Source organism: Ambystoma mexicanum, chromosome 4q (genome assembly GCF_040938575.1).
Source record: "Ambystoma mexicanum isolate Mex_15411 chromosome 4q, UKY_AmexF1_1, whole genome shotgun sequence".
Lineage (NCBI taxonomy): Eukaryota > Metazoa > Chordata > Amphibia > Caudata > Ambystomatidae > Ambystoma > Ambystoma mexicanum.
Window position 1 is genome coordinate 306404134 of NC_090928.1, and position 25956 is coordinate 306430089.

Sequence of the window (25956 nt, forward strand, 5' to 3'; positions counted from 1 at the left end):
GTAGACCACCGCATGACATTATTGACGATATAAATAGTGTTGCAAGTCGAATGCCCATCTAGTTGAAGTTGTCACAAGATGCGGAGATGAATAAAGTGAAAGGAAAAAAAAACAGGAGATACAAATCTCTCATGTGATCCCTGTAAGTCTAGGCATACTTCATTGTGGTGGGCAGCTGCATTCCTGCTGTAATGCCTTGATGTTTACTACAAGTTACAAGGTGGGTGTACTGGTTTGAAGCTTCCGGATCTGGCATTAGCTGTAGGAGGACGCCTCTACACGACCAATGTCCCTTTCTGCATCACATCCTTTTTTTGCTTTTCTTCTATCACTGCCCATTGATATTTCTAGATTTCTCCTTTATTTCCGTCTCCTCCTTTTGCTTTATTTATTCCTCCACTCTCACTTTAATTTTCCCAGCGTCTCCCCTCAACAATATTATTAGTCTGCCTTTTTGGATTATTTCCATCCTCCACCCTCCCCCCCCCTCCCTCTGAGATGCCATTGCCATGTTTTGAAACCTAAACACACAGTATTGACTCTGTACATCCGGTCACCAATTCTCCCCCTGTACCTTTTTGTCATCTCCTATGCAATAGTCACCCTACCAAAACCTCACACCCCAACTTTGCTCCCCATACTAGCAAGCCCCACCCACCTGCATGTCTCCATTCCCTTTATCACTCGATATCACCCATTCCAACACTACATTAAGTCCCACCAGTCTTTGGTCATACAGACTCCTGTCCCAAGAGCACACATTCAAGCCTGCGTCTCTACAGCCTCCAACACGGCTGAACTACTTAAAGTCTGCAAGTAACTGGCCAATCCTGTTGCAGTCTGCACCTCTCTTGTTCCCCTCCCATGCCATCTGTATGGCTCTAGCCTCTCACTTTGCTGCTAAAACTCAGGACATCGTGTGTCCCCCACATCACCCCCCCCCATCTCCTCTTCCACTCCATCTCCCTCTCTCAGCCCCACTTTGGTCATCCCTCCCTCTCCTCTTCTTTTCTCCTCTTTCTCTCTGACAACATCAGACTACGTTTCTAGACAAGTCCAATCGATGAAAGTGTAGTCCAAACAGGTGCTCCCCTGCTCCTCCAGAACCATCAAGGACCATATTGACACCCTCGCTCGAGCTTATGCCAATTTCTTTAATCGCTCTTTCGCCAAAGGAACTTTCCCCTCTCCCCTTAAGCACTCCCCTGTGCACCCCCCCTCCTCAAGAAGCTGTCTGCCGATCCTACCGGCTCGGCAAACTATCGCCCAATCTCCATCACCCCTTTCCTGGGCAAACTCTTGGAAAAGCTGGCCATCTCCCAGCTTACGCTCCACACGGATTCTGTTGGTTATCTCTGTGACCATCAGTCTGGATTCAGAGTTGCGAAGGCACGGAAACTGCTCTCCTGAACACCTGTGAAGATCTGCTCTCCAACCTTGATTCCAGCATTCCTTCTGCCGTCATCATCCTTGAACTTTCCTCTGCTTTCGACACAGTAAACAACACCATCCGGATCAATCGAATCTGTGAAAACCTAGACATCCCGGATCAAGTCCTGGAGTGGTTGAACTTCTTCCTCTTGGACCTCCCCTCCAAAGTCCAACTTGGGCCCTTTCTCTTTGCCACCTCTCGCTCTATCTGTGGCGTTCCCCAGGGCTCTATCCTCTCAGCCTGATTTTTCAACCTCTACTTGGTCCCTTTGGCCCACCTGATCTCTACCTTCTCCTCTAACTTTCAATATTATGTGGATGATACTCCGCTTTCCTTCAAGTTCACCTCAGCCTCCTCTCCTCTCTCGTTCATTCCAGACTGTCTATCCACGATTCAGGATTGGTGCGCCTCCAATGATCTCTGCCTTAATACCAGTTAGATGGAGATCCTCATCATTGAGACCCCTGCCTTCCCTCTTTCACTCTGGTCGCCTGCTTAAGCCCTCTTCTATCACGTTCCTGTGAGGCAAAAACCTTGATGTCTTCGACTCCACTTTCTCTCCTCACAGCTCGGACGTCGCCAAGAAGTCCCAAGAAGAGCCACTACCAGCTGCAGCTCTTCTGTTCTCCCTTTCCCCCAGAAGCTCAGTCTCCAGAGCCCTGGTTCTCTCTAGGCTGTACTACTGCAACCGCCTCCTTCTCAATCTTCCTTCCTCTACTCTCCGCCCTCTGCATCTAATCCAGAACAGGACCGCAAAACGTATCCTTGGCCTCAAGCCCAAGGACCGTATCTCTCCAGCCCTGAAATCTCTCCACTGGCTCCCGGTGGTTGCAAGGATGAAGTTCAAGACCCTTCGCATTGTACACAAGGCTTTCTGGGGCCTGGGCCCGCACTATATCCAGCACTCTTCCAAAATATTTTCCTTCTCAATCACTTCGCTCAGCTACCTCAAATTCTCTAAAAGGTTAGAGGCTTCTCCAGGCAGAGAGTGGGGGGTAGATCTCTCATCTGCAGGTGCCTCCCCCCGAAATACCCTCCCTGCCCCCTGCAAACTTGAACCGGACCACCTGAAGTTCCAGAAGCAACTCAAAACTTTCCTCTTCTCCTCTGCGTTCTCTCCCTCCCCTGCTGACCTACCTGACCTACACATCTGCTGTACCAACTGGTTGCTTGGCTACCCTCAGAGTCTCACTGGGTACCAGGCATTTTCTTGGTCAGTGACACTTGCGCTGCCTCTGGGCCTACCATGCACTTAGAAGCTGTAACTGTAACCCTACAGGCCCTTGTTCGCCTTGCACTACCCAGAACTGCGCTGCCCTGGCTGCACTTACTCAGGGCATTGCTGCCCTGTTTTCCCCATCCCCTCTCCCTTGCACTCCCCCTTCTCCCTTGCACTCCCCCCTCTCCCTTGCACTTCCCCCCCTCTCCCTTGCTTCCCCCCATCCCATCTCCCTTGCACTCCCCCCCCCCCCTCTCCCTTTCCCATTGCACTTCTTGTTCTCACACGATCTGAATGACAGAAGGCCTAGTAAGATAGATTTTCTTGTCCTCCCTCCGGCTTCCCTTCCTTGTCGAGCCTAGAACCACTTGTGTACAGGCGCGCTATAAATGATTTCTCATATCATAACCATGGAAGTCGACGCACACCAGACACCTCCCACCACGCCACTAATTTCCAACCCTTCATCGGTCATCATTTCTCTACTTTGCTCTTAACTCCAACACCATCATCATCATCATTGCCATCAATAGCAATGATATTCTTCTAACACTACACAGTACTAAACATTCCCCACAATCCTTTCCTCTCCCATGTTCCAGTTATGCATGCTGCACGACCCTCAACTTCACTCTGCATTCATGGCCCTGCCACACTTACTAGCGCTCATTTCACCAACACCTTCCACACACGTGTTAACAGCGCCACACCCGCCCAGGAGACATACAAACAAACATCAGGGCCATGGTCCTGATTTGTTCTGACACACAGGCCCTCTCAGAGTCACAAATCTGACCTCTCACTCACATTTTATTTATTTATTGGACATTTGTATGGCGCATATACACAAGTGTTTCCAGGCGCTACAAGACAAGAATAGGGTGGAGGGCGGGACACTGAATCACAAAAGTAGAACAAAGAAAACAGTTATATTGGACTTGTGACAATCCTACTGTGCAATTGCAGGACAAGGTAAGTGCCGGGACGAGGGGGTAGAGGGAGAAGTGCAGGAGTGGGGTTGAGGCCTAAGGGTGGGGGCAGGCAAGTGCTGGGAGTGCCAAAGCGGCAAGTTCCAGGGGAAAAGGGGGGCGGGGGAGGGAGGATGAGTGCGGTGGATAGGGAGGACCAGGTTGGGCTAGTCTGGGAAAGGGAGCCAGAGGGAAAGTGCTGGCAAGGGATGCTGGGGGACTGGTAGAGGGGTGGTCTGGCCCCTGTTTGACTGATGGGACCAGGTCCCAATCGCAGTGGCATAGGGTTTATGTTACTTACCTGTAACTATTGTTCTCCAGCATATTTCTGGCATGGATTCACATGCTCATGAATATTGCCCGCCAGGCTGAGAATCCTCTGTAAAAGAAAAAACGGTTTCACTGTAGCTTTAAAACTGCATTTCTCCTCTAAACCAATCACTGTCCTCTGGGTCATACTGCCCCCGTCCAATGACCGTCCTCTCCCTAAGCTCCACCCCCAGTAGCCATCTTCAGATTTGGTAAGCACGTAAAGTGGCAGTATGAACCAAAAAGAGCCACAGAGGGGAAGGGGGCTGGGGGTTGCATGTGAATCTATGCCAGACCCATGCTGGAGAATAGTTACAGGTAAGTTAGTAACTTAAACCTTCTCCAGCATGGGGTCTGGCATGGATTCACATGCTCAGGAATGATTATTACTGTCGTAACTTGCCGCGTAGTGGAGAGTAATGGACCTCTGTCCACAAATCACCCACAGGGATGAGTAAATAAACTCCCTGTGCGAGCTTTGCGGCCACAGGTGTTTATGTTTCTTCGCCGGATCTGATGACGTCCTGGACCCCGGAGGCTGTTAAATGGAAGGTAAGGTTAGCACAGGCAAACACAGTACTGTGATATGCAGAAGCGTGTAAGAATCTCTTACCTAAACCCAACCGGGATGATAATGGGGTGTTGGGCCTGGTGCGGGGGAGCGCCGTAGATCCGGACAGCCGAGTCAGCCGTGTCCCAGGTGATAATAGCCGGCTGCACCTGTAACCTGGCTGTAACTTGGTAGGCACTTGAGTTTACCACGTAGCGCCAGTGGCCGAAGATCGTAGAGTCAAGAAAGGGCAATCCGAAAACAATCCGTTAAGCAAAAGCCGAGTGTCCAAAGTACCAATATCCGAGCGACAAGATCCGAGGAGTCAGCAAGCCAGTCCGTGTTCCGTAAGCCAAGGTCCAAATCCGTAGTATCAACGTGAATGCTGCAATTGCCGAACAGAGTCGTAGAACAGCTGTGAAGCGGTGAGTGAACCCGAACTTCCCGGCTTTATGCGTGCCGGCTCCCGATCACGTGAGCGGAGCTCTGGGCACGTGATCGGGAGAGCACCGCGGAACCAGGAAGTAACCGCAATCGGGTGTTCCAACCCGAACGTAGCCTCCATGGGAGTTGCCAATGGAAGCGAGGCAGCAAACCGGGTCGGACTCTCCGCGCTGCCCGTCCTCGTTGACTATGGCGACTCCCTCGCACCCTAGGTAAGGAGTTGTCCCGGGAGGTGGGCTGCAACCCGGGGACAGTAACTGTGTGTGCTGGTGTATCTGAAAGGGCGCCTGGTGGCGGGACTGGTTTGTGTATGACAATTACACTGCAGTACATATACACAACCTCGGGAGGTGGCAAGGCTCAACAGAAGCAATAAAACACCCCTGGGACACACTCACCTCAAATGAACAGGTTGCGTAGCACCACTTGGCCAACTTCGGACTCCTCTCTGGAATCCCTGTGGATGCAGTGGAATATCGTGAAGGTGTGCGTGGACCGCCATGTAGCAGTCGTGCAGATGTGGAGCAGGGGCACACCAGAGAAAACGCTGTTATTGCTGGGATGGCTCTGGTCGAGGGAGCGCTAAGCCGGCCTGGCAGCAGCCTACTAGCCAGTCTATGACAGTGCATGATGCAGGGGAAGAGGCACCTGGAGATGGAAGCCTTCTAGACAGCCCTTCTGCGATTCACAGGTCCAAAATTGATGTACAGCTGAGAACCCTTCTGAAAGCTCTTTGTGCGTGCCACGTAAACCTTCAAGGCACGAGCAACGTCCAGCGAATGCAAGGCCCTCTCCACTGGCGACAACGGATTCGGGAAGAAGACGGGCAACACCAAAGGCTTGTTGAGGTGGAACTCCGACGGCACCTCCGGCATAAAGGTGGGGTGTGTACGCAGTACCACTCTTGAAGCGTGGAAGGACAAGTACGACTGCTTGCATGACAGGGCGTGGATCTCCCTGACCCCACCTGGCCGAGGTAATCACCACAAGAAAAGTGGTCTACCATGATAAAAACGTGAGCGGGCCTGATTTATCGTCTCAAAGGGTTTCTCCACGAGCTTAGTCAAGACCACATGGAGTTCCTAACCCGGGGCAGGAGCCTTCACCGGCAGAAAAGTTCTGAAGAGTCCTTTGAGGACTTCTTAGTGAGTCTGTGCGACCACAGAGAAGGCCTAGCCGGCGCCCTGGTAGAACAGCATATGGTGGCCAGGTGCACCTTGATAGGGACATGAGCCAGTTCAGCCTTGGCCAAGGAAAGCAGGTATGGTAGGAGCTGCAGGGCTGTTACACACCTATGGGTAATCTTCAGAGCCTGGCACTACATGAAGAAACGCTTCCACTTATGGAACGTCAACATTGAAGAGGCTCTGGCTTTCGCCAGGATGTCCTTGCACTCGCAGGTAAAAAATAATGTCCAAACTCTAGGGCTGCAGGAGCCAGGCCTTCGGGTCAGCGAAGTGGAGTTGTAGTGCAGAATTGCCCCTCCCTCTCGGGAGAGAAGGTCTGGAAGTAGCGGCAGCCTTATGTACGGAGCCGCCAACAGACCTAGCAGGCCTGTACAACAGATTTGCTGCTGCTACGACGGAGCGAGGAGTATCATCCAGCAGTGACACAGTCAGTGTTGATCACTCGTAGCAGGAGTGGGAATGAAGGGAAAGTGTATAGGGAAAGTCCATCCCACAGGAACGTGAATGCATCCCCCATGCTCCTCGACTACGGGAACCTGCTGGTGAACTGACACTTGCGTCGCGGAAAGGTTGCTTAGGGTTGACCCCATTCATGGACAGAAGATCCACCTGGTCCTGGCGACGCTCCCTCTCATGGCAAGAACGTAGCTCCCTGCTGAGTGAGTCTGCCATGGTGTTCTTAGTGTCTGGTGAAACATCAGGGTAATTCAGAAATAAAAAGAATAGAACTTTCCATAGCCGTTACATCAACAATGCTGTATCACAATACAAACGGTTCTCAGGAGAAACAATATTACAAGCTTGTATCACAAACCAGTGGCTTGGGTAAATGCAGGTGGGGAAAAACAACATGTTACTATCTAACCCTGTTGGAAGAACACCCTGTCCCTAAACAAAGGTGCCTGTCCCTAGGCAGTGTGTGGTGTAACGCCTATCTAATAGGGATAGGAGAGAAACTGTCCCTCAGTTAACCAAATGTGTGGGTACCCCAACCTGCATTGATGCTTTTTTTTTAAGATAAAAAGTTTTTTCTGAAATAGAGCAACCAACAAAACACCACACAACTTCTGTGCTTCCTGGTGCGACAAGACTGGTTATTGGATCGCTGTCAGACACCGCTAAATAGCTTGCATGAGCATTTAAATAACCATGGGATTTTCTATCCATGTTTTATTCACCCTAAGGAGATTGAATTTAACCTCATGCTGGAGTAGTGGATGTTAAAAGGGGCAACAGATTCTCTTTATATATGGCCTTTTTTATAGAACGCTATAAAAGGCTCACAGGATGCGAGTTATGGATTAGTGTTGCATTTCTTGTGAGGTATCACCCCTCATTATTGGGGATATCAGGAGATGGTCATGGAACCACCCATGACCAATAGAGTAGACCGGTTTCGATGGAATAGGGGGATTCAGACCATCTTCCTCAGGACCATCTAGTCATATGTGCAATGAGTCTATCTTCCAACCATGCCTGGATGCAAGGGCAAACGATGGACTGGCTGCTCCGTCTCCTGCAGAGTAGACAAAAATCAGATACAAGGGAGCCAGGTGTAAATGAACCGGTTGCTCTCTCAAAATACAACAGCCAAGTGTGTCAATCATGAGAAAGGGGAGACAGCTTATAAATGAAATCAATGGGAGGGGCAGGAGAAAAGGGACGAGAAACATGTTCTGATGAATGGCCCACTGCCTCAGATCCTGGGCCTCCCTGCTGAGCTCCGAAAGCGCATGCCACCCTGCTTCTGTTGGTGTTGTCTGTAAGGATCCTCACCACCTCGCCCCTCAGCGATGGCAGGAATGACTTGAGGGCTGTCTCGTGGTAATGAGGGACTAGGAATGGGGCCCCTTGTGTAAGATGCGAGCGCACGTCCCACCACTGTATTATTGCTTGTCCAACTCCTCGTTGAAGACTATCTTGTCCGTCCAGGATACCTAGACTTGCAGCCACCTCGCATCCAGAAACTCCTGGTGAGGTCTCCTCTGTAGTCTGCAAAGGAGGACGAGGTTGATGCAGGAGGACATCATGCCCAACAGCAACCTGATGGCCCACACAGTAGCCGACCACACCAACAACAGGCACTGCACCTTCCCTAGGATGGCTACCACTCTCTTCCGAGGGAGGCGCCAGGCAAGTCACTGTCGAGTCAGGCTCCCAGAAACAGAGCGTTCTGCGAAGCTCCAAGCAGGACTTTGGATAATTTATGGAGAATCCGAGGTCTGTCAGCAAACGCACGGTCCTCGCTGTGTTCTGGCTCGCCAGAGCATGGGAGCCGGATAAAAAAAATAAGCCAATCGTCCAGGTAAGGGTAGACGTGGATGCCCTTGAGACAAAGATGGCGCAGTCACCGGAGCCAAGCAGTTCGTGAAGACCTTTTGGCAGATGATTTCAGGCCAAATGAAGTGCCATGAACTGCAGGTACTTAGAGTGCTTCCGATGGATGGAGACATGGAAGTAGGCGTCCTCGAGGTCCAGAGACACCAGGAAGTCGCCTTCCTCCAGTTGGCAGAGCACTTCCTGCAACGTAACCACCTTGAACATCTGCCACTTCAAGTACTTGTTGAGGCGTTGCAGTTCCTGGATCAGCCTCCACCCGCTTGTCTTCTTTCGGACCCGAAAGTATCTGGAGTACATCCGGAGGTGCTGGTGGACAGGTTCCATCGCACCCTTTTTTAAAATGGCGTGGACCTACCGCAGCCGCTGCGCCACCTGCTGCTCTTGTCGAGCCACAGGGGGAATACGAGGACACCTGCGTTGGAACTCCAAGGTGTGCCCATGTCCGAGAGCGTCTAGCACCCATCTGTCGGTGGCGATGGTCTTCCACGCACTGATTAACCTCGCCAGCCGGCCTCCCAATGGGACGCTCGAGTGGGGGCCAGAGTGCACGGCCGCTTAAGGCGCGTTTCGGTGTCGGGCCCTACCCTGCGGGGGGCGCCGACACGGTCCTCCACTGCCGTATGCCTGTGAGTGACCTCTATACGCCTCTTGCGTCATGGAGCCAGAAGGCTGCCGATAAGGGGTAGTGCAGCCTATGAAGGACCCGTCAGGTTTTCCTCTCGAGGAAAGAAAGGACGACAGACGTTGCTGCAGAGTACCCAGCGAACGTGCAGTCTCCATTTCAGCCATGATGATTTGAAGAGACTCGTCGACCATCTTGCCAAACAGGTTTTCCCCATCGAAACGACATGTCCAACACCTTAGATTGAAGGTCCGGCCTGAAGTTGATGGCTTTCAGCCATCCCGGTCAATTAAGAGACACTCTGTTTCCCATCTGAAGGAATCCGGTGTCTGCGATGTCGACTGACACTGATGGCGTCGTCTGGGGCCACTTCCCCAACCTGCACAATTACAAGAGCTTCTGCCTTCTTGTCGTCAGGTAGGAAGTCCAGAACAGGGCCCAGTTTATACCCGAGCTCACGGTCGTAGCAGGACAAAATGGCATTGGCGGCCTTGATCCTGCTGGCAGCCGCATAGATAATACTGTTCCCCATAGCGTCCAGCTTCTTTCCCTCCTGGTCCAGGGGCACCATGGACGAGGATGACTCGCAGAGCGTTTCCTGGCCGCGGTTGAGACCACAGAGTCAGGTGAAGGCTGGGACCTCAGGCACTTGGGGGCCGAGATCAGACTCTGCATTTCTTCTTGAGCCTATCCCGCTTGGGTGGAGCAGTGCTCAGATTCTTCAACAGTGCTAGGCCCTCATCCCAGATATCGTCCAGATGTCTTCCACCTGTATGACCTTGACAGAGGACCACTTCCTTTTCCGTCTCCTCAGGCACCAGTTGAAAAAGTTCAGGGGCCCTGGATATCATTGAGTGGAAGAAGCCAACCTCTTCTGGCGGGGAGGCCTTGTGCGGTTCATCCACACCTGCTGGTTCACCGTCCGCTGTCACAAAGTCATCAGCCTTGTCGGTGTCCCGTCACGTAGCCGCTGTATCCGTGCCTGTGTGCGTGGCACGATCCCCTGCTGGGGGTTGAATCCCAAGGTGGAGGGGGCGGTGTCAGTTGGCGTCTTGGACCAGCAGGGTCCTTTGACTTGCATTTGCGCCTAGAAAGGCTTCCGGAAAACTGTCTTGGAGGACTTCTAGGCGGAGCAGGGCCCGGTGTGGGTGGTAGTCTCTGCTGAATTTCTGATACCAGCGTGGTCAGACTGTCCAATGAAATGTCCCTGGGCTGAGGTGTAGGAGGAATGAGCGGGGGAAGACACTAGGCTGGTACACCTCTTCTGGAAAGGTAGACGATGGGGTGCACCCTGCGGTGGCCCACCTTCCAAGGGTCCCTAGCCCCCTTCGTGGTCCTAACAGTAGCCCTCTGGCAGGTCTTCACTCTCATCCGGGCTAGTATAAATGTGCTCTGCCACACTTAATTCAGCTCCTTTCTCTGTACCCCTCCTAGGGGGTCATAAGAGCCTTACTGCTTCCCCTCTCCTGAGACTTCTGGTGGAAAGCAGCTGCTGTCCCCCTTCCAGGGGTCTTTGCCGAAGCAGCCGCAGTTATCTCACACCAAGCCTGTAGGGACACTTGCGGAGCAGCCGTCGCTGTGACTGTGGGCACAACCCTCATGGTCTGCCGCCACCCTTTTGTTAAAGTAGTGGTTGTCGACGGGGTGGTAACAGCAGTCGACGATGTGGTTGTGGCCGTAAATGACGTGTCGTCTTGGCTGGTTGAGACGCTGATGTCACCGATAGAGGCAGCGAAGGGCCCACTTTGGATCCCTCCATTGTCACCTTGTCCGCCGATGGCAGAGTTTTGAAGGAGTCAAGGACTTTCTCTTAGAGGGGGCACCCCTTCATCAGTAGGCTCCAATTGGATCTGGTCGCTGATGGTGACCTAGTCCTTCCCGAGCTGGGACCTGCAGCAATGGCAAACCCAGTGGGATCAGTGGCATGTGGCCTTGCCTTCTTTTGGACCCCTGCATGCGGGTGTCCTCAAAAGGACCTCAACCTCTTTTCTGAGGGAGTTGGATCGTGGGACCGACCGGTCCTGGGGGAAGCATGACCCTGTCCAGAGGCTGAGTCAGAGGCCTTACCCGATTTTAACCACGCTGCCAGCCTGCTATAGCAATCCTTCTTGGTCTTTTTTGAAAAACCACGGCAGACCTTGCATCTCTCCTCATCACGGTCCACATGCAGTCTGTAAAGACATTTGTGGCATCGATCCTCCACGAAAACATTCCTTTGTCCACATTTCACGCAGAGTTTGAAGAGGCATCTCTTCTCCTCAGTCATGGTGAAAAGGCAAGAAGTAGGCCGAAGCCTGGGCCTTCACTGATCCGATGGAAGATGCTCAATGTAGTATCCATCGACAGCGGATTCCCACTGCCGGTAGTCGACCTCCGATAAATCCAAAAATCAGTCCGAATTTTACTGAAAACTCTGAATATTAGGAAAAATAGCTCAGAGAGCCTTAAAAGGACTCGCAACACTGAAGCGTGCGGTAAGATTTGGAGATGGGCACCAGGGGTGGAGCTTAGGGAGAGGACTGCCACTGGATGGGGGCAGTATGACCAAGAGGACAGTGATTGGTTTAGAGGAGAAATATAGTTTTAAAGCCAAGGTTTTACCAAGGATTCCCAGCCTGACTACAGGGAATATTCATGAGCATGTGAATCCATGCCAGACCCCATCCTGTAGAAGGAGAGTAAGCACGGGAGGGGGAGAGGGAAGGAAGAGGAGAAAAGCAAAGTCTTCAGAAGTTTCCGGAACTTAAGACGATCGGACTCCAGTCTGAAGGGGGCAGGGAGGCAGTTCCAGAGAGAGGAGCCAGACGAGGAAAGGGACGTCTACCTCCCACTCTGCTTGGAGAAACGTTTGACCTCCAGAGAGTTGGAGTCAGAGGACCGAAGGACTCTGGCCAGTAGGTATTCAGGTAGGGAGAGCTGGATGTAGAGGTCCCAGGCCCCAGAAAGCCTTGTGGCTGATGCATAGGGTCGTGAATTTGATCCTTGCGGTCACCGGGAGCCATTGGAGAGATGTTAGGGATGGAGAGATGCAGTCTCTGGGCTTGAGGCCAAGGATACGTCCTGCAGTCCTATTCTGGATTAGTTGAAGGGGCGAAGGGAGGAAAGAAGCAGACTGAGGAAGAGGCTGTTGCAGTAGTCCAGCCTAGAGAGAACCAGGTGGAGACGTTGAGCTTCTGGGGGGGGGGGAGGTGAGTAAAGGTAGAAGGCCCCCTGAGGATGTGCAGCTGAAAGTTGGACTTCTTGGCAAGTGTGGACAGAAAAAGAGGAGGAGGAGGAGGAGGAGTCAAAGATGATCCTGTGGTTGTTTGCCTCACAAGTGGGTGAGGGAAGGAGACCCAAAGAGTCTGGCGAGAGAGTGGAGGGGACAAGGAGCAGGCGTCCCAATGAGAAGGACCACCACCTTAGTGGCATTAAGTCAGAGAACATTGGCATACCAACATGCATGAAAAGCAGTCAGGTATGAGGGAGGAGGTGGTATAGGATGGCAGCTTAAAAGAGCTGCGTGTCGTCTGCATGACACTGGAAAGGAGGGGAGGGGAGAAGGTGATTAGGTGGGCCTGCGGGGTCAGGTAGTTGTTGGAGACATGGCGATAGGGACGCCACATGCACAGATCCACTCAAGACTACCCTGACCTTTTGAAAGCCCAAAAGCCTGACGACACTGGAACAGTTCTCAGATAATGCACAAGTGAACAAACCTGCAGTAAAACAGACAGCCAGGATTTGCTGATGGCCCAATGCCAGACCACCCCGTTCCAAAAAGAACACAATTTCACTCTAGAGAGTAACCATGCAAGGTTACCCCAATTTGAAAGAATTGTATTGCACGCACAGTGAGCATTGACAACGTCAAAAAGGTATATAAAAGCCAACACAACATATACAAATGAAACTAAATAACAGGAGTATCAGATTTAAAAGAAAAATTAAGTTTTTTTTAAGATGAAGCCAAAAATGGTGAAAAAAACAGAAATAGCACAGAAACACCAGTCCATCTTACCTCTTTGATAATGTTGCTCACTTCTTCAACTACAAAAGATGTCTGCCAAAAAAAGAAATATTAAGAAACAGTTTCAGACCCTTCATTTACTTAAACATGTAGATTTAAGTGGATGCCGCAGTACTTACATAATACATGGGGAAAAGTAGTCAATTTGAAAAACATACTTTCATAAAATGTTAACCACACAAACATTGAGTCAAAAAAAATGTTTTCCCAATATTACTTCATTAAAACATCTTTCTGGTAAAGACCTTTTTTCCTCAGCCTATAGAGCGAGCACATCTTCCCACTCATTGTTGGCCCTCTCCCTGAGTTATGCTCTGAAATGGCAAATTCCTTAAAACTGTTAGAAATGCTGTAAATACCTGCTGGGTCTGCCATTATACTGCGTTTGGTATTATGCGGAGTTTGGTAAGGTCATTACTGTCTCGAAGTGTGTGGCCCAGCTTGAAGCGAAATCCCGGCCTTATTTGTTGGTGAGCTTGGCCTATATTTCTGTGTCCGCGTGCATCTCTTGCCCCTGATTTGAAATACTTGGGATGTGTGGTGTGCAAAGTGGTAGCATTGGTGCAGCCCTCCCTGCCACAGGATACAGTCATTGCCTGGCGTCCTAGCAGGGCTTGGTTTGCTTCTGGTGGGGGGGGATGGGTGGTGCATGGTAAGCTCTGTACTGGCAAGGATTCCCATGGTGGACTGGTAAAGTGAAGTGTCCTTGGGGTAAGTCATGATGAGTGAGAGGCAGTGTGGGTGACCGCTTTGAAGAAATCCCAATGTTGGGTTCATGGTAGGGTCAGCTGAACAGGTCAGAAGTGGTGTAGCAACGGTAAAGCAGCACTAAACCAACAGCGCAGCTAAGCACAAGTTGAAATGTCGCAGATGTTGCTGCTATCTCAGAATGGGTGCCATGGTTGAACAGTTGAAGTAGCACTCTCTATTCAAACTGAAAAAGCTAATTAGCAACCATGGGATAAGATGGATCCCAGACACACAGCATAAATATGATCAGGTAGAACATAGATAAAAACAGGGGCCAAAGAATGTGGGAAAAGGGAGGACATTACAAATAACGAAATGCTTACTGACAGCCACTTAAAAGCTGAGAGACATTTGTGGCCAAGCTCACTGACCTAGAAGATTACTCATGCAAAATAATGTACGAATGCTCAGCCTGCCGGAGGAAACGGGGACTGCTCCAATAAAGATGTACTTTGAGAATCTATTATTTCCATTGTCAGATGACAGCCTCTTTGGCTACATTGCAGTTCATACGGCCCACAGAACACACATGGAGGAGCCCAATCCGGGAGCCATACCAAAAACAGTGATGATCAGATTCAGCCATGATCAGATTGGTCAAAGATCTGGATCCTTACAGCCCCTATAATACAAGAATGAAATCAAGAACTTCCTTCTATTTAGATTACACTTTTGAGACTGAGAAAACAGCAATCCTTTGACAACATGAAGAAGATGCCGACAGAAAATAAATATTAAAAACATCCAGTGTCCTCAAGCCATGGTGATAAGTGATACAAATGGTAAAGGGCACTTTTTTTACCTTTCCAATCCACATAATTATTGTGACTTGAATTATTGTCTAGGCTTTTTTTAACGGACTGACTGGTTTTCATTTAAGAACCACACGTAGAAGATAGAAATTCAGAGTTTTGTCTTCTCACGGGAAGCATAGGTTTATGATTAACAGTACTGTAATACAAGGTTTATGAACGTTACTATTCATGCCATAGTTTATGGGAAGGTTTGACAGGGACTCTCAATACATGACCTGCCAGAGTGTCTTATGGCTAGATGGGAGGTCACCACTGAATGACTCATTATGGCCTTATACACGTGGGCGCCCGTTTTGTTGGATGGATACCTGTTTGATTTGGAGGATGGTATAGCAGGCAGGTGTCAATTTGGATAGCCAAAAGGGCACCATAATGCTTGAATTGTGGGTATAAGGAGGCTGGTTTGATTATCGTTTATGATTCTATTTGCTCAGGTTAAGGGTAATTTGTAACTTGCTCGTCTTTGCACGGAAGACAGCAAGAAAGAATGCTAGGGAATACCTAATGTGATCGAGGGGCAGAAGATCTGTGCATACGTGTGCAGGACCGATAACAAACATTTAACCACAGAAGAAGAAAATAGAAAGCGTGCTTCTATGTTGACCAGGCAATTATAGGTCTAATGTTTTCCATCCTGTGCTAGGGGCATGTTAATTTGAATGCACCCATAGTTTCCTGTAGTTACGTAGTGAAACAGTACGTTAGTCTAGGAGATATGCTGCGCTTGCATTACTCATTTAGGGTAAAGAGCACTTTCTTGTAAAAGTCAAAAATAGACTATTAGGACGCCAATATCACCGTTTATGGGGAGGGGATTTCAATTGCATACTCGATAGAGACCTTGGTAAATCCGACCTTTAAATTCAGCATCTATAGGGCTGTTGGACAGAGCACACAAGTACAGTCTTGTGGAGATGCCGTGGGCTAAACACCAATTAGATAGAGAATTATCGTTTATTAGAGTGTGCACAATTTCCTGATCCAGATTCATTTTCTGTGCAGGGTCGGAAAGAGCGTAAAACAAGTTTGGTAAAATCAACTATTTAGATAGGGCTTTCTCAGATCACTCCGTCTTTAAATTCTTTGTTAGGGCAGAATTGCATTTTTCTTTTTAGTTCTGCAGCCCCCTTTAAGCAACCCCTACGTTTTGCTCCCCTCCAACTGCTCCCCCCAGCCCTGGTTATTAGAATACCTGACCTTTTCCAGGTCAGATGGACTTCAATAGAAGTCCCAATAACACTGCTACCCTTACGGTACACCAAATGGATCCTAGAACAGGAGTGATTTTTAAGTACCCCATTTTCTTAATACATGATTATATCACTATTATTTTTTATTATAAAGCGCAACTCCCGTGGGGGCCTCCGTGAACTAGAACATAAAAACACAAAACAGACAGGAACAGGAGAAAACAAGAAAGACAGAAAACTATACCATCATGGCTAACACAGTAAGTAAATGTTAAAAGGTTTTCACAGCACTTTAAAACAGTTCAGCTGAGGAATGTGACGCAAAACGCTCGGCAAAGAATTCCGCAGAACTGGAGGAGCAAGGTCAAGCATAGTGTCATGGGTCTGCTGGAGTACGAAGCGATTCATCTGAAGGCGGTCATCATAATTTGGAGCGCAATATTCGGCATGCAGAAACATGCTTAATGCGGCGGGACAGATAGATAGGACCAGAATCATGCAGGCACTTATGAGTAAGAACCAGAACGAACCAGAATCTTAAGAGAAATGCATGCCTCAACAGGCAACCAATGAAGAGAGCACCTAGCTGCCGTAACAGGATTACGACGCGAGAGACCAAAAACAGCTCAGCTCGCATCATTCTGGATAACCTGAAGCTTAGCCAAATCTTGGAACCAATAATTGCACAGGCCAAGATGGCACAATTGCCGTCTGATAAATATGGCCAAATCTGCCCAAGTTTAATACGATATGTAATTTGTAACGCACCTATACAAGAGTGTTTCAAGGCACGACGAGGCGGGGGAACAAGGGGAAGACGGACAACGATCCTACTAGGCCAGGTGACATTCAGATCGCGCAAGTGCAAAGGGAAGGGAAAAGTGCAGGGGGAAAGGGAGAGGGGAAAGTGCAGTACAGCGTTAGTAGAATACAAGATGAATAATAAGGGCCCGCTGGTGGCAAGTGCAAGGTAAGTGCAGACAAGTGCAGACAAGTGCTGGGAGGGGGGCTGTAAGGATACAGAGACAGTCCCGCAGTGCAGGGGTTGCCAGGGAGGCAATGCAGGGAAGAGTGGCTGGGCCAAGGACCGAGATCGTTGAGTGGCCCAGTTGCAGATTCAGTGCAGTTTCAGTGATTTTAGCAGGGGAGAGGGGGAGAGAAAGCAGAGGCAAAGAGGAAGGTTTTGAGGTGCTTCTGGAACCATAGATGGTTCTCCTCAAGTTTCAGGGAGGCAAGGAGGCTGTTCCAGAGGGAGGCCCCTGCTGCGGAGAGAGATCTACCCCTAACTCGTTGCTTGGAGAAGCGGCTGACCATGAGGGAGTTGGAGGCAGATGAGCGAAGATCTCGAGAAGGAAGATATTTAGGTAGAGAGTTGAAGGTATTTAGGACCAAGCCCCCAGAAGGCCTTGTGGACAACGCAGCGGGTTTTGAATTTAATCCTCGCAGCCACTGGGAGCCAGTGTAGTGATTTCAGTCCTGGAGAGATAAGGTCCCTGGGCTTGAGGCCAAGGACAAGTCTCACAGTCCTGTTCTGGATGAGTTGCAAAGGGCGGAGAGTAGAGGCAGGCAGATTTAGATAGAGGCTGTTGAAGTAGTCCAGCTTCGAGAGAACCAGGGCTCTAGAGACAGTGAGCTTCTGGGGGAAGGAGAGGAAAGGAAGGATACCTCTGAGGAGGGGTAGCTGGTAGTGTGACTTCTTAGAGAGGTCAGATATGTGAGGAGAGAAAGAGTGTGGAGTAGAAGATGACCAAGGTTTTTTGTCTTGCAGGTAGGAGCAGGAAGGGGGCCAAGAGAGGCCGGCCAGAGAGCTGCAGGGAAGGAGGGAGTGGGTGAGCCGATGAGTAGAATCTCAGTCTTACTGGCATTAAGGTGTCGTTGGCGGCACACCATTCATGGATAGCAGAAAGACAGTCAGAGATGAGGGAAGGGGAAGAGGAGGCCGAGGGTAGCCTGAAAATGAGCCATCCAGTTTCCCCAAGTCGGGCTCCAGCCCCCAGAATCAATAGTTCAGTTTTAGCATCATTAAGTGCCAGGGCATTCTGTGCCATCCAAGCCTGTATAAAGGAATAGATGTGATTAATGACCCTACTATCTTCTTCGTTAATACCCGTAAATAGAAGACTGTACATTGGCGTTAGGCAGTTGGAGGCTGTAATTTAGTTTGGACTCACCCTGGGTGCAAGTGTACTCATCGCAATTGTAGTCCAATGTACTTTAATCGAAGCCAATGGAAGCCATTTGGAGTATTATGTAGACGAATCTCTAAATAGGCCAATACATTTACTGAGTATGTGGACCTGGGTGTTTGGCAGTGTTTAGGGCCAGACTGGTTGGCCAGCCATCAGAACCTTTGTTCAGGTGCCCCTGTGTGCGATTGGAAGGCTGGCTTAGACCAGCCCAGGAGTGTTTGGGTATATCTAGGGGAGACCCTAGTCTTGCCTCAATTCTGCAGGAAAGTTGGTAGGTTGTTTACCCACCTGCTGGGGGATTTCTGCCCTGCGCTGCTGCAGTTTTAAGACTACATCTGCCCATACCGGCTGGGTCCATCAGTCCATACCAGCTGTGTCCTGTGTCGTTTCCAGAGTTCAAGTTTGCTTTTTAGGCTGCTGGATGTTCTACCTGGGCTGTTTTATGGGGACATTACGAGTTGGGTGGTATCCCAGTGGTAAATCTGCCAGAATACAGCCCTATGCAATTACCGTTACCACCGCTTGGTTTGGCGGTATAACTGCCGGATTACATGTGGTGGTGTAGGTCAAAATGTTTTCAGAGTCCTTTGGACTCAGTGGGGCATTTTCGGCGCAATTACTGCAGCGGTAATTGTCCTGAAAATGGGCAAAAAGTTGGCGGATTTACTTGCAGCTCAGATCTCGAGGTGAATTCTCCAACTTGGGTTAGTGGGTTATTCAAGATAGTTTTCTAAAGGAATCCCTGTGGTCCATGCTAGAGGGTTGCTGTAGACCCCCTTCAAACACCTTTTACCATTCATTATCATTGGTCCAAATCTTGCTGCGCTTCTTTTCTTCTTGGGGCTGATGGGTCTTGAACCTAGTGGAGCTCTTCGACAGGGTTTTCTCTAGCATCCCATGGATAGGCTGGTACCCATGCTACGCCTGTGCGGGAGAACAGATTCTTACTTGAATTTTCCTCATAACCACAGCTGTGCCTACAGACCTTGTCCTGCTTTCTGTCAATGGGGACATTTTACACAAACCTAAAACTTTTAGAGTGACTAAACTGGTACTTACTGTGACGGTTCACAAGGTGCGTCACATCTCCCCTTAGGGGATCCCTTTTCCATGAGGCTAGGGAGGTGCGGCCACTACCCATTAGTCCTCCATAGGGGTGGTTTAATGAGGGAGGGCCTCAAAGGGGGTTTGGGGGGGGAACTCGCCCTCTAGGGACAAGGGCAATCACTTGGAGTACAGCTCATTGAATGTGGTCACTCCCCGACATTCCCTAGCCCTGACTAATGTTCAGAACCACTACCTTTAAAGCAAACCTATGTATTGTTGTAGCATAGGAGATAAAGCCAAAAGTACTTGGACGAGGAAGAGCACAGGAGACATGAAGATCATTGACTCTGCTAACACTGGTACGAGATGGCTCCAAGGAGGCATGAGGATTAAGTCGTTAACAGAGGCAAAGGACTTTTACAATCCGTATGGGAGGAACTGGATACAATGTATAAAAAAGAAACAAGGACTATCAAATTTGTCAAGGCCGCCCGCAGAGTCGAAAGCAGCCTCGAGAGGAAGCAGGTGTAGCAGATTGCCAATGCGGGATATTCACATACAGCTGGCAGACCAGCTGGAAGAAGAGACAGAACACCGGCAAGCAGCTGTGGGAGTTCTCCATTGGGTCAGCCGGTACAGACCTGAGCACAGCCGTGGTTGAGGCATTTGTGTGTGAGAGATGCTGTTTTAAGGAGAATTTTGTCTTTTGTAGAGAGCCAGTTGGTAGGCACTCACTTGTCTGCCAAAGGTGAGTGTGGAGTCTAAGTAGAAACCGAGTGTTTTAACTACTTTAGCCACAATAATGTTATTGTTGTCGATTGTGAAGGAGTTAATGATGGGGCCTAGTTTTTTGATGTTAGAGGGGTTGCCTAGAATGAGGAGTTTGGTTTTGTCATCATTCAGGCATAGTCCGTGGGAGGCCATCCATGCATGGATGATGAGGTAGATTCTGTTCACAAAGGCCAAACGCTTTTTATAATCTCCAGTCAACAGGATGAGGATCTGTGTATCATCTGCATAGTTCGTGTAGGTGATACCTAGACCGTCTAGAGCATCGAAAAGGGGCTTTGTGAAAATATTGTAAAGGGTGGGCGATACACATGATCCTTGGGGTACACCGCTTGAAATAAGTGCGGGGTCTGCAGCTGCTAGGGGTGAGAAGACTCGCATTGTCCTATTGTTTAGGAAGGATTGGATCCATGCCACTGCTTCATGGGAGAAGCAGGCTGCTGCGACCACTGCAAAGTATTGCATGGTCTACCAGATCGAATGCGGCGGATAGGTCAAGAAGTAGTAGGAGTGAAGTCGTACCTTTATCTCTTAGTGTATCTATTTGTGCCATAAGGTCAAGGAGTGCAGTCTCAGTACCATGTTGAGGTCTGAAACCGGACTGTCGAACTCCTAGGAGGTGGTTTAGTTCCAGATGGTGCTGAATTTGTAGATAGGCTACTTTATGTAGGATTTTCAGTAGGAACGGCACGGTGGTTATGGGGCGGTAATTGGTAGGGATGGAGGGATCCAGAGTGTTTTTTGAAGAGGGGGGGAGGACCCAGGACTGTTTCAGGTTGTTAGGTATAGTACCTGATATGAATGAAGCATTTATAAGTTTAGTGATGAAGGGTGAGAGTTCACAGGCGGCGTCTTTTATGATTTGGGCTGGGCATGGGTCACCCTGGCAGTTGGAAGGTTTGAGAGCGAGGATGATTTTCTCGACTTCTTTAATAGAGACTTGGCGAAAGTAGAAGGGAGGATGTCCAGTGTGGGTGGAGTGGGGGTGGATTTCGGAATGGGTGAAGAGTTGGTCGTTGCTTAGTCATTGGTAGTCAGAATGGGCTGTGCAATGCGTTAAACGTACAACATCAGACATGAGGAATACAAACTGTTAAACAAGGATGAAAAATGGATGCACGAGCCTGACGGTCATTAAACTAGGCAAGAGCTTAAATAAGAGAGAGCGAGAGGGAGGGAGGGAGGGAGGGAGGGAGGGAATGGGGGTCGAGGGGAGTGACGGGTAAGACAAACAAGAGCAGAGACAAATAAAAGGTGGGGGGGTGGAAGTTGGAGGAAGGTTAGGCACATCCATTAGGCACCTAGAACCAATTTTATGCATATGAAAATAACGCAACAAAGCGGAAAGTGGCAAATATGTAATGTCATTTGAAAGAGCTTGGAGCTGCCAACTCACGACTGAATTCACATCGCTGGGTGTCAAACGTTGTGGTATGTATTTCTCACAGAGAGCCACTGGTCTAGGTGACTACTAGGAGGTGCCGAGGGGAGAGAGACGAAAGGGCCTCCCCCCAACGGTCCAGCCAGGCCTGGACAGGGTCCGACAGGGGCCTTTGATAAGGGCCTTAGGTGGAAGGGCCGGCTGTCCCGCCAGAGGCTGCCGATTGGCCAGAAGTGGTGAAAGAGGGCCAATCGGCACCAACTAAAGTGCAAGGCAATCAAGGCACTCCAGTGCCTGCAGAACAAAAGTGTCGGCGGCCATGATGGAATGGGGCAGGCCGACCAGCATGAAATCATTAGGGTACAAGGCAGTGCACTGCAGGTGCTATGTGATCAAAGCTTGTAACAACGGCCCACACAAAACGAAGCAACATGATGGCATCAAGGTGTGCAGCAGATAGAGCGGAGCCTCAGCGGGATTACTTTCATGCTTTCAGAAAGGTTCCCCTGGTTGGGTAGTCATCATGGGTGGGAGGGCAGGGGAAGATCTAGATGGGTGCCCAAGAGGGGAGGGAGAGGAAGTGAAGATAACTAGATCCCGATACCCAGATAACCATTTTCCATGAGAATCATGCACTCTACCATCCCACACTGAGAGGGAGTCGTGGGTAGCAAGCACTGTGATGAGGAAGAGTGGGACTAGGGATAATGTGGATTACCATTATGTAATCTAGGAATTACCTCAACATTCCTCTTCCTTGTCCCAGTACCTCATTTTGAGGAATAAAAAAAGATCATGATGATGGGGTCTATGAAATACCATACATCAATGTATGCTGCAACAGTGGACTTCAACATCATTTACAGAAAACTGACACGCACTTCCCTTACTGCGTGCCAGAACTCACAATACTGTTGCAAAAAGCACAAGCCACCCGTCTAGCCACATGAAGCCAATAACGTCAGATTAATATATTTGTATCAGTACACGCAGCTGCGCTGTAAATGTCCAGCAGGGAGACTCCCTTGCATCCGCCCAGGACGTCGCCATGCCACAGATGACCTCCCTTGAAGCCTCTCAGTCAGCGAATCCCCATTTGCTTCATAGGCCATGCAAATGAAAATTCAAATCCATCGACTAATGGAAATCATAGATGCCTTCCTGCCAGACCTAGACGCCGCAAATGTATGAAATAAATTGTCCACTTTCCAAAACCATGCAGTCCCTTTAATGTGCATGAGCAAAGCCCTGCGGACATCCCGTGTATGCCAACTCTGCTCATCCAAAATGGAAGTATCCTCCAATGTCCAGACAGACGGGATAGCAACCACAAAGTCAACATTTTCACCGGAATCTTCTCCACTGGCTTAAAATGCAGCCCCCAGTGAAACTTCAAGAATGGAGGAAGATCATGGTGGACCCTTGGAATAGTTCACTGGTTTAAAAAATAAAAAGAAACAAGAGAATCTCTTCTAAGCCCCACTAGATTATCTCTTTCGGGGATACACACACGATTCTCAGAATGCACTCAAAGTAGAGCCACAAATGCCATTTCCACAACTGTGAGGAATAAAAGCAATGAGAAGAAAGGCATATAGCAGACCATTGACATCACATCCAGCCCTCCCCTCACCCCAATCCCCTTGTTCAGGAACCTGGAGCAGAACAAAGGATAACCAGGAACTAAGTAACAAACCTCACCAGAACCATCAGGACAATTAGACTTCTCTTGTGAGGAGGTCATTGTTATTGTATTGTCTGTCTGGACCAACACGGAGTGTCTGTGCACCTAGTCCACAAAGACCACTAAAGCCCTGCAGATCGCTGCCAATTAATTCCAAACGGAAGAATGCATGCAGCAGCCTCCTGGCTGATGCCACCTCAACCCTGGCTAAATACAGCAAAGGCCCTGCAAACGGATGGCCCGATCCATCTGGAACAAGGTTCTTCCCAGATCTGTCCAAAACAGAGCCCCAAAAAAACATCAGATTGGATCCTGAGAAAGCTGAAGATGGGGTTTCCTCCAGATGACTAGGAACCCCAGGAGAGAGCATGTGGAACGAGGATCCTCCTCCAGCCGAGACCCCGAACATACCTTCACTAGCCAAACATCCAGGTAAGTAAGACCTGGTCCACTTCCAGATGAAGAAAGTCACCACCCGAGGCAAAACCTTTGTGAACACTCAGACGTCCGTAGTCTAAAAGGGATAGCCCGAAACTAAGGCAGTTGTGTGACCTGCTGATGTGACTTTGATTGGGACATGGATGTACGCATCCTGAAGGCCAATGCAGGCCAGGGAATCCTCTTTCCTTGCAAGGGAGATGATCCTTTGTAATGTCTCCATCAAGAAACAACACCTGGCTTAAAAGCCTTGACCCAGACAGTCTTTCATAATTTGCCCATTAGCCTTTTCATCCATTTACTCCTACATCCCGTCCCCTTTCCTCCATACTTGTGGGACATTCAGTCCTTCGGGACAGGACCAGAACACTTTGTAAAAAAAGCATTAAAACTTGTTTGGTCCTTCTTTTATGTTTACGCGGGGCACCGCACGCGGACTTGACCCTGCCCTTCTGAGCTCCGCACGCGCATCGCCCTTCAGTGCTTCTCTCCGGACAGTTGGGTCTGGACGCACTTGCATCACTGGGAGTTTTTGTATTTACTCCTGTTGTCCTTTCTTCTTGCTCCAGTTCCACAGTCGTCTAGTTCTCAGTCTATGCCGGAGCGTCTGGGATTCGTGTCCTGTTCTTCGTGCAAACGTCATTTCGCAGGAGCGGATACTCATCCTGTTTGTCTGGAGTGTCTAGGCCCGGAACATCGCTGGGACTCATGTCTTTATTGCAACTCCCTGTCTGTCTAGACACTCCAGCGTGGTCTTCTTCGGTGGGAGGTGGTGTTCCAACGTGTTCCTCCACTGCATTTACAGCTCTTCATTGGTGAGAAGAAGAAACGCCTGTTAAGTTCTTTACTTTTTAGGGCACCCTGGCCTAGGGACTCCTTTACGGGGTCTTTCGGGACCCGGGCGGGGCTTGTGTAGCTCTTCTAACTGAGACCTCCCTGAGGTGTCCCGGAAGGGGCCTAATGGCACCGGAGCGTCCTCCGAGGGCTCCCGCAGGGGGCCTGCCAAAACTGGACATTCCTCCAAGGTTCCCCTTTTGGGGGCTAACGTTCAGCCCAGTTCTTCTGTGGCTCTGGATACCGGGGTTCGCCCTGAGGTCTCCATTTCTGGAGCTTCCCATACCGAGTCACGACTCGAGGCCCCTATTAAGGGAGCTTTATGTCCCGGGTTAAAAACAGAGGTTCGTCTTCCTGGCGCTAAATCCAGTACCAGCAGAATTAAGGGACCTACTTTGAAGGTCTTGTCTGTGAGGTGTATTTCTCGCCCTTCCCACGCTCGGCGTGCAGGTACCGATTCTGTCAAGGGGGCAAGGAAGGCGGTCACGCACCACAGGCTTTAGAGTACCGGCTCTGCCGAGGTCCTCCACTGAAGGCTAATTATGGGACAATATCGAGAATGTCCAGTAAACATCCTAGATCTGACAGAACTGTCTCATCCGAGGATACTTGTTTCAAAGCTAGAATGCTGCTTAAGACCCCCGTTTCCCCTGAGGAGACAGATGCCTCACTTTCTCCTGTGACGCAGTTCTCCTCAGGTGTCGACAAAATGGCGGCTCAAGCTCTGTGGTCCACGGCGGCCATTGTGGATACCTCTATTACACCAAAGTTCACAGCGGCTGGTGCTGGGAGCATTACTTTTGGGGCTCAGCAGTTTGTTCCCCGCCATGTGGACAACAGGAACCCGTTACGCCCTTCTACAGATTGGCGCACTCAGGCACTGCTGCATCATACAGTATCGCTTCCTTCTGGTTCTGCACCACTGATTTACGTGGACCCAGCCTATGATGTGCCGTCCTGGCAACCATCCTTGTTGCACTCATGGGGGTATGCCCCTCACAAGCGGCCTCTGCCTACTCCAGCGCCTAGAACTTCATCAGAGGACATGACTTTTGGGAATTTCAGATGCTCATGCACTGATCCCATGAGGGCATACTTTAAGGGCCTTTTTAAAGAGCTGTACCCCAGTCCTCTGTACCATCTTTGGCCCTGGTTGATCCTCCGCAGTTCCCGGTGGTGCCACTTCCTCCACCTCTACCTGCCGGACCACCTCCAGCACTTCCTCCTCTGCCTCCGCTATCCCCGTACTGGATATGATGAACTTGCTTGATATCCCAGTACCCGAGGCCCCCGCTCCACAGGTGGGGGTGCTTTCAGGAGCCTTTACCCTATCGCCGCAAGATCGCAATGGCCTGTTCCTCCAGAAGGACGTCTTGGCTGAGGCCCGTAAGGTCTGGGACAAACCCAATACCAGGTTGCACCTCAGCGAGAGGACTGACGATCAATATAAGCTTCCCGCCTCAGAGGATATAACCTTGACCGTTTGTCCGCTCCCATCGTCTACAGTAGTGGCAGCGGCCACTCTCCAATCCACGCCGGCATCTGCATCCTCCACTGCAGCGGCCCAAATCCTCTCTAAGAAGGATAAACTTATTGATGCCATTGCCAAGAAAGTATTTTCCAATTCTGCGCTCCAACTTCGTCAAGCCAACACCAAACTCATCTTGGCAGCAGCCAATCTTAGGCTGTGGAAGGAGCCAGCTGATTTCCAGGAGTGTATCCCTGCGGATAGGCTAGAGGACTTCAAGGCTGGTTTGTC

General features: G+C 49.9%; 1 protein-coding gene across 2 annotated transcripts in view; it reads right to left on the reverse strand.

Moving 5' to 3' along the window:
- The window catches only part of DYNLT1 (dynein light chain Tctex-type 1), a 155890-nt gene that overhangs the window by 25653 nt on the left and 104281 nt on the right, over nt 1-25956 (reverse strand). For both annotated transcript variants that reach the window (XM_069607882.1, XM_069607883.1), the window contains exon 2: nt 13072-13113. In XM_069607882.1, coding sequence (XP_069463983.1) covers nt 13072-13113 — 42 coding nt within the window. The remainder of the gene's footprint in view (nt 1-13071; nt 13114-25956) is intronic.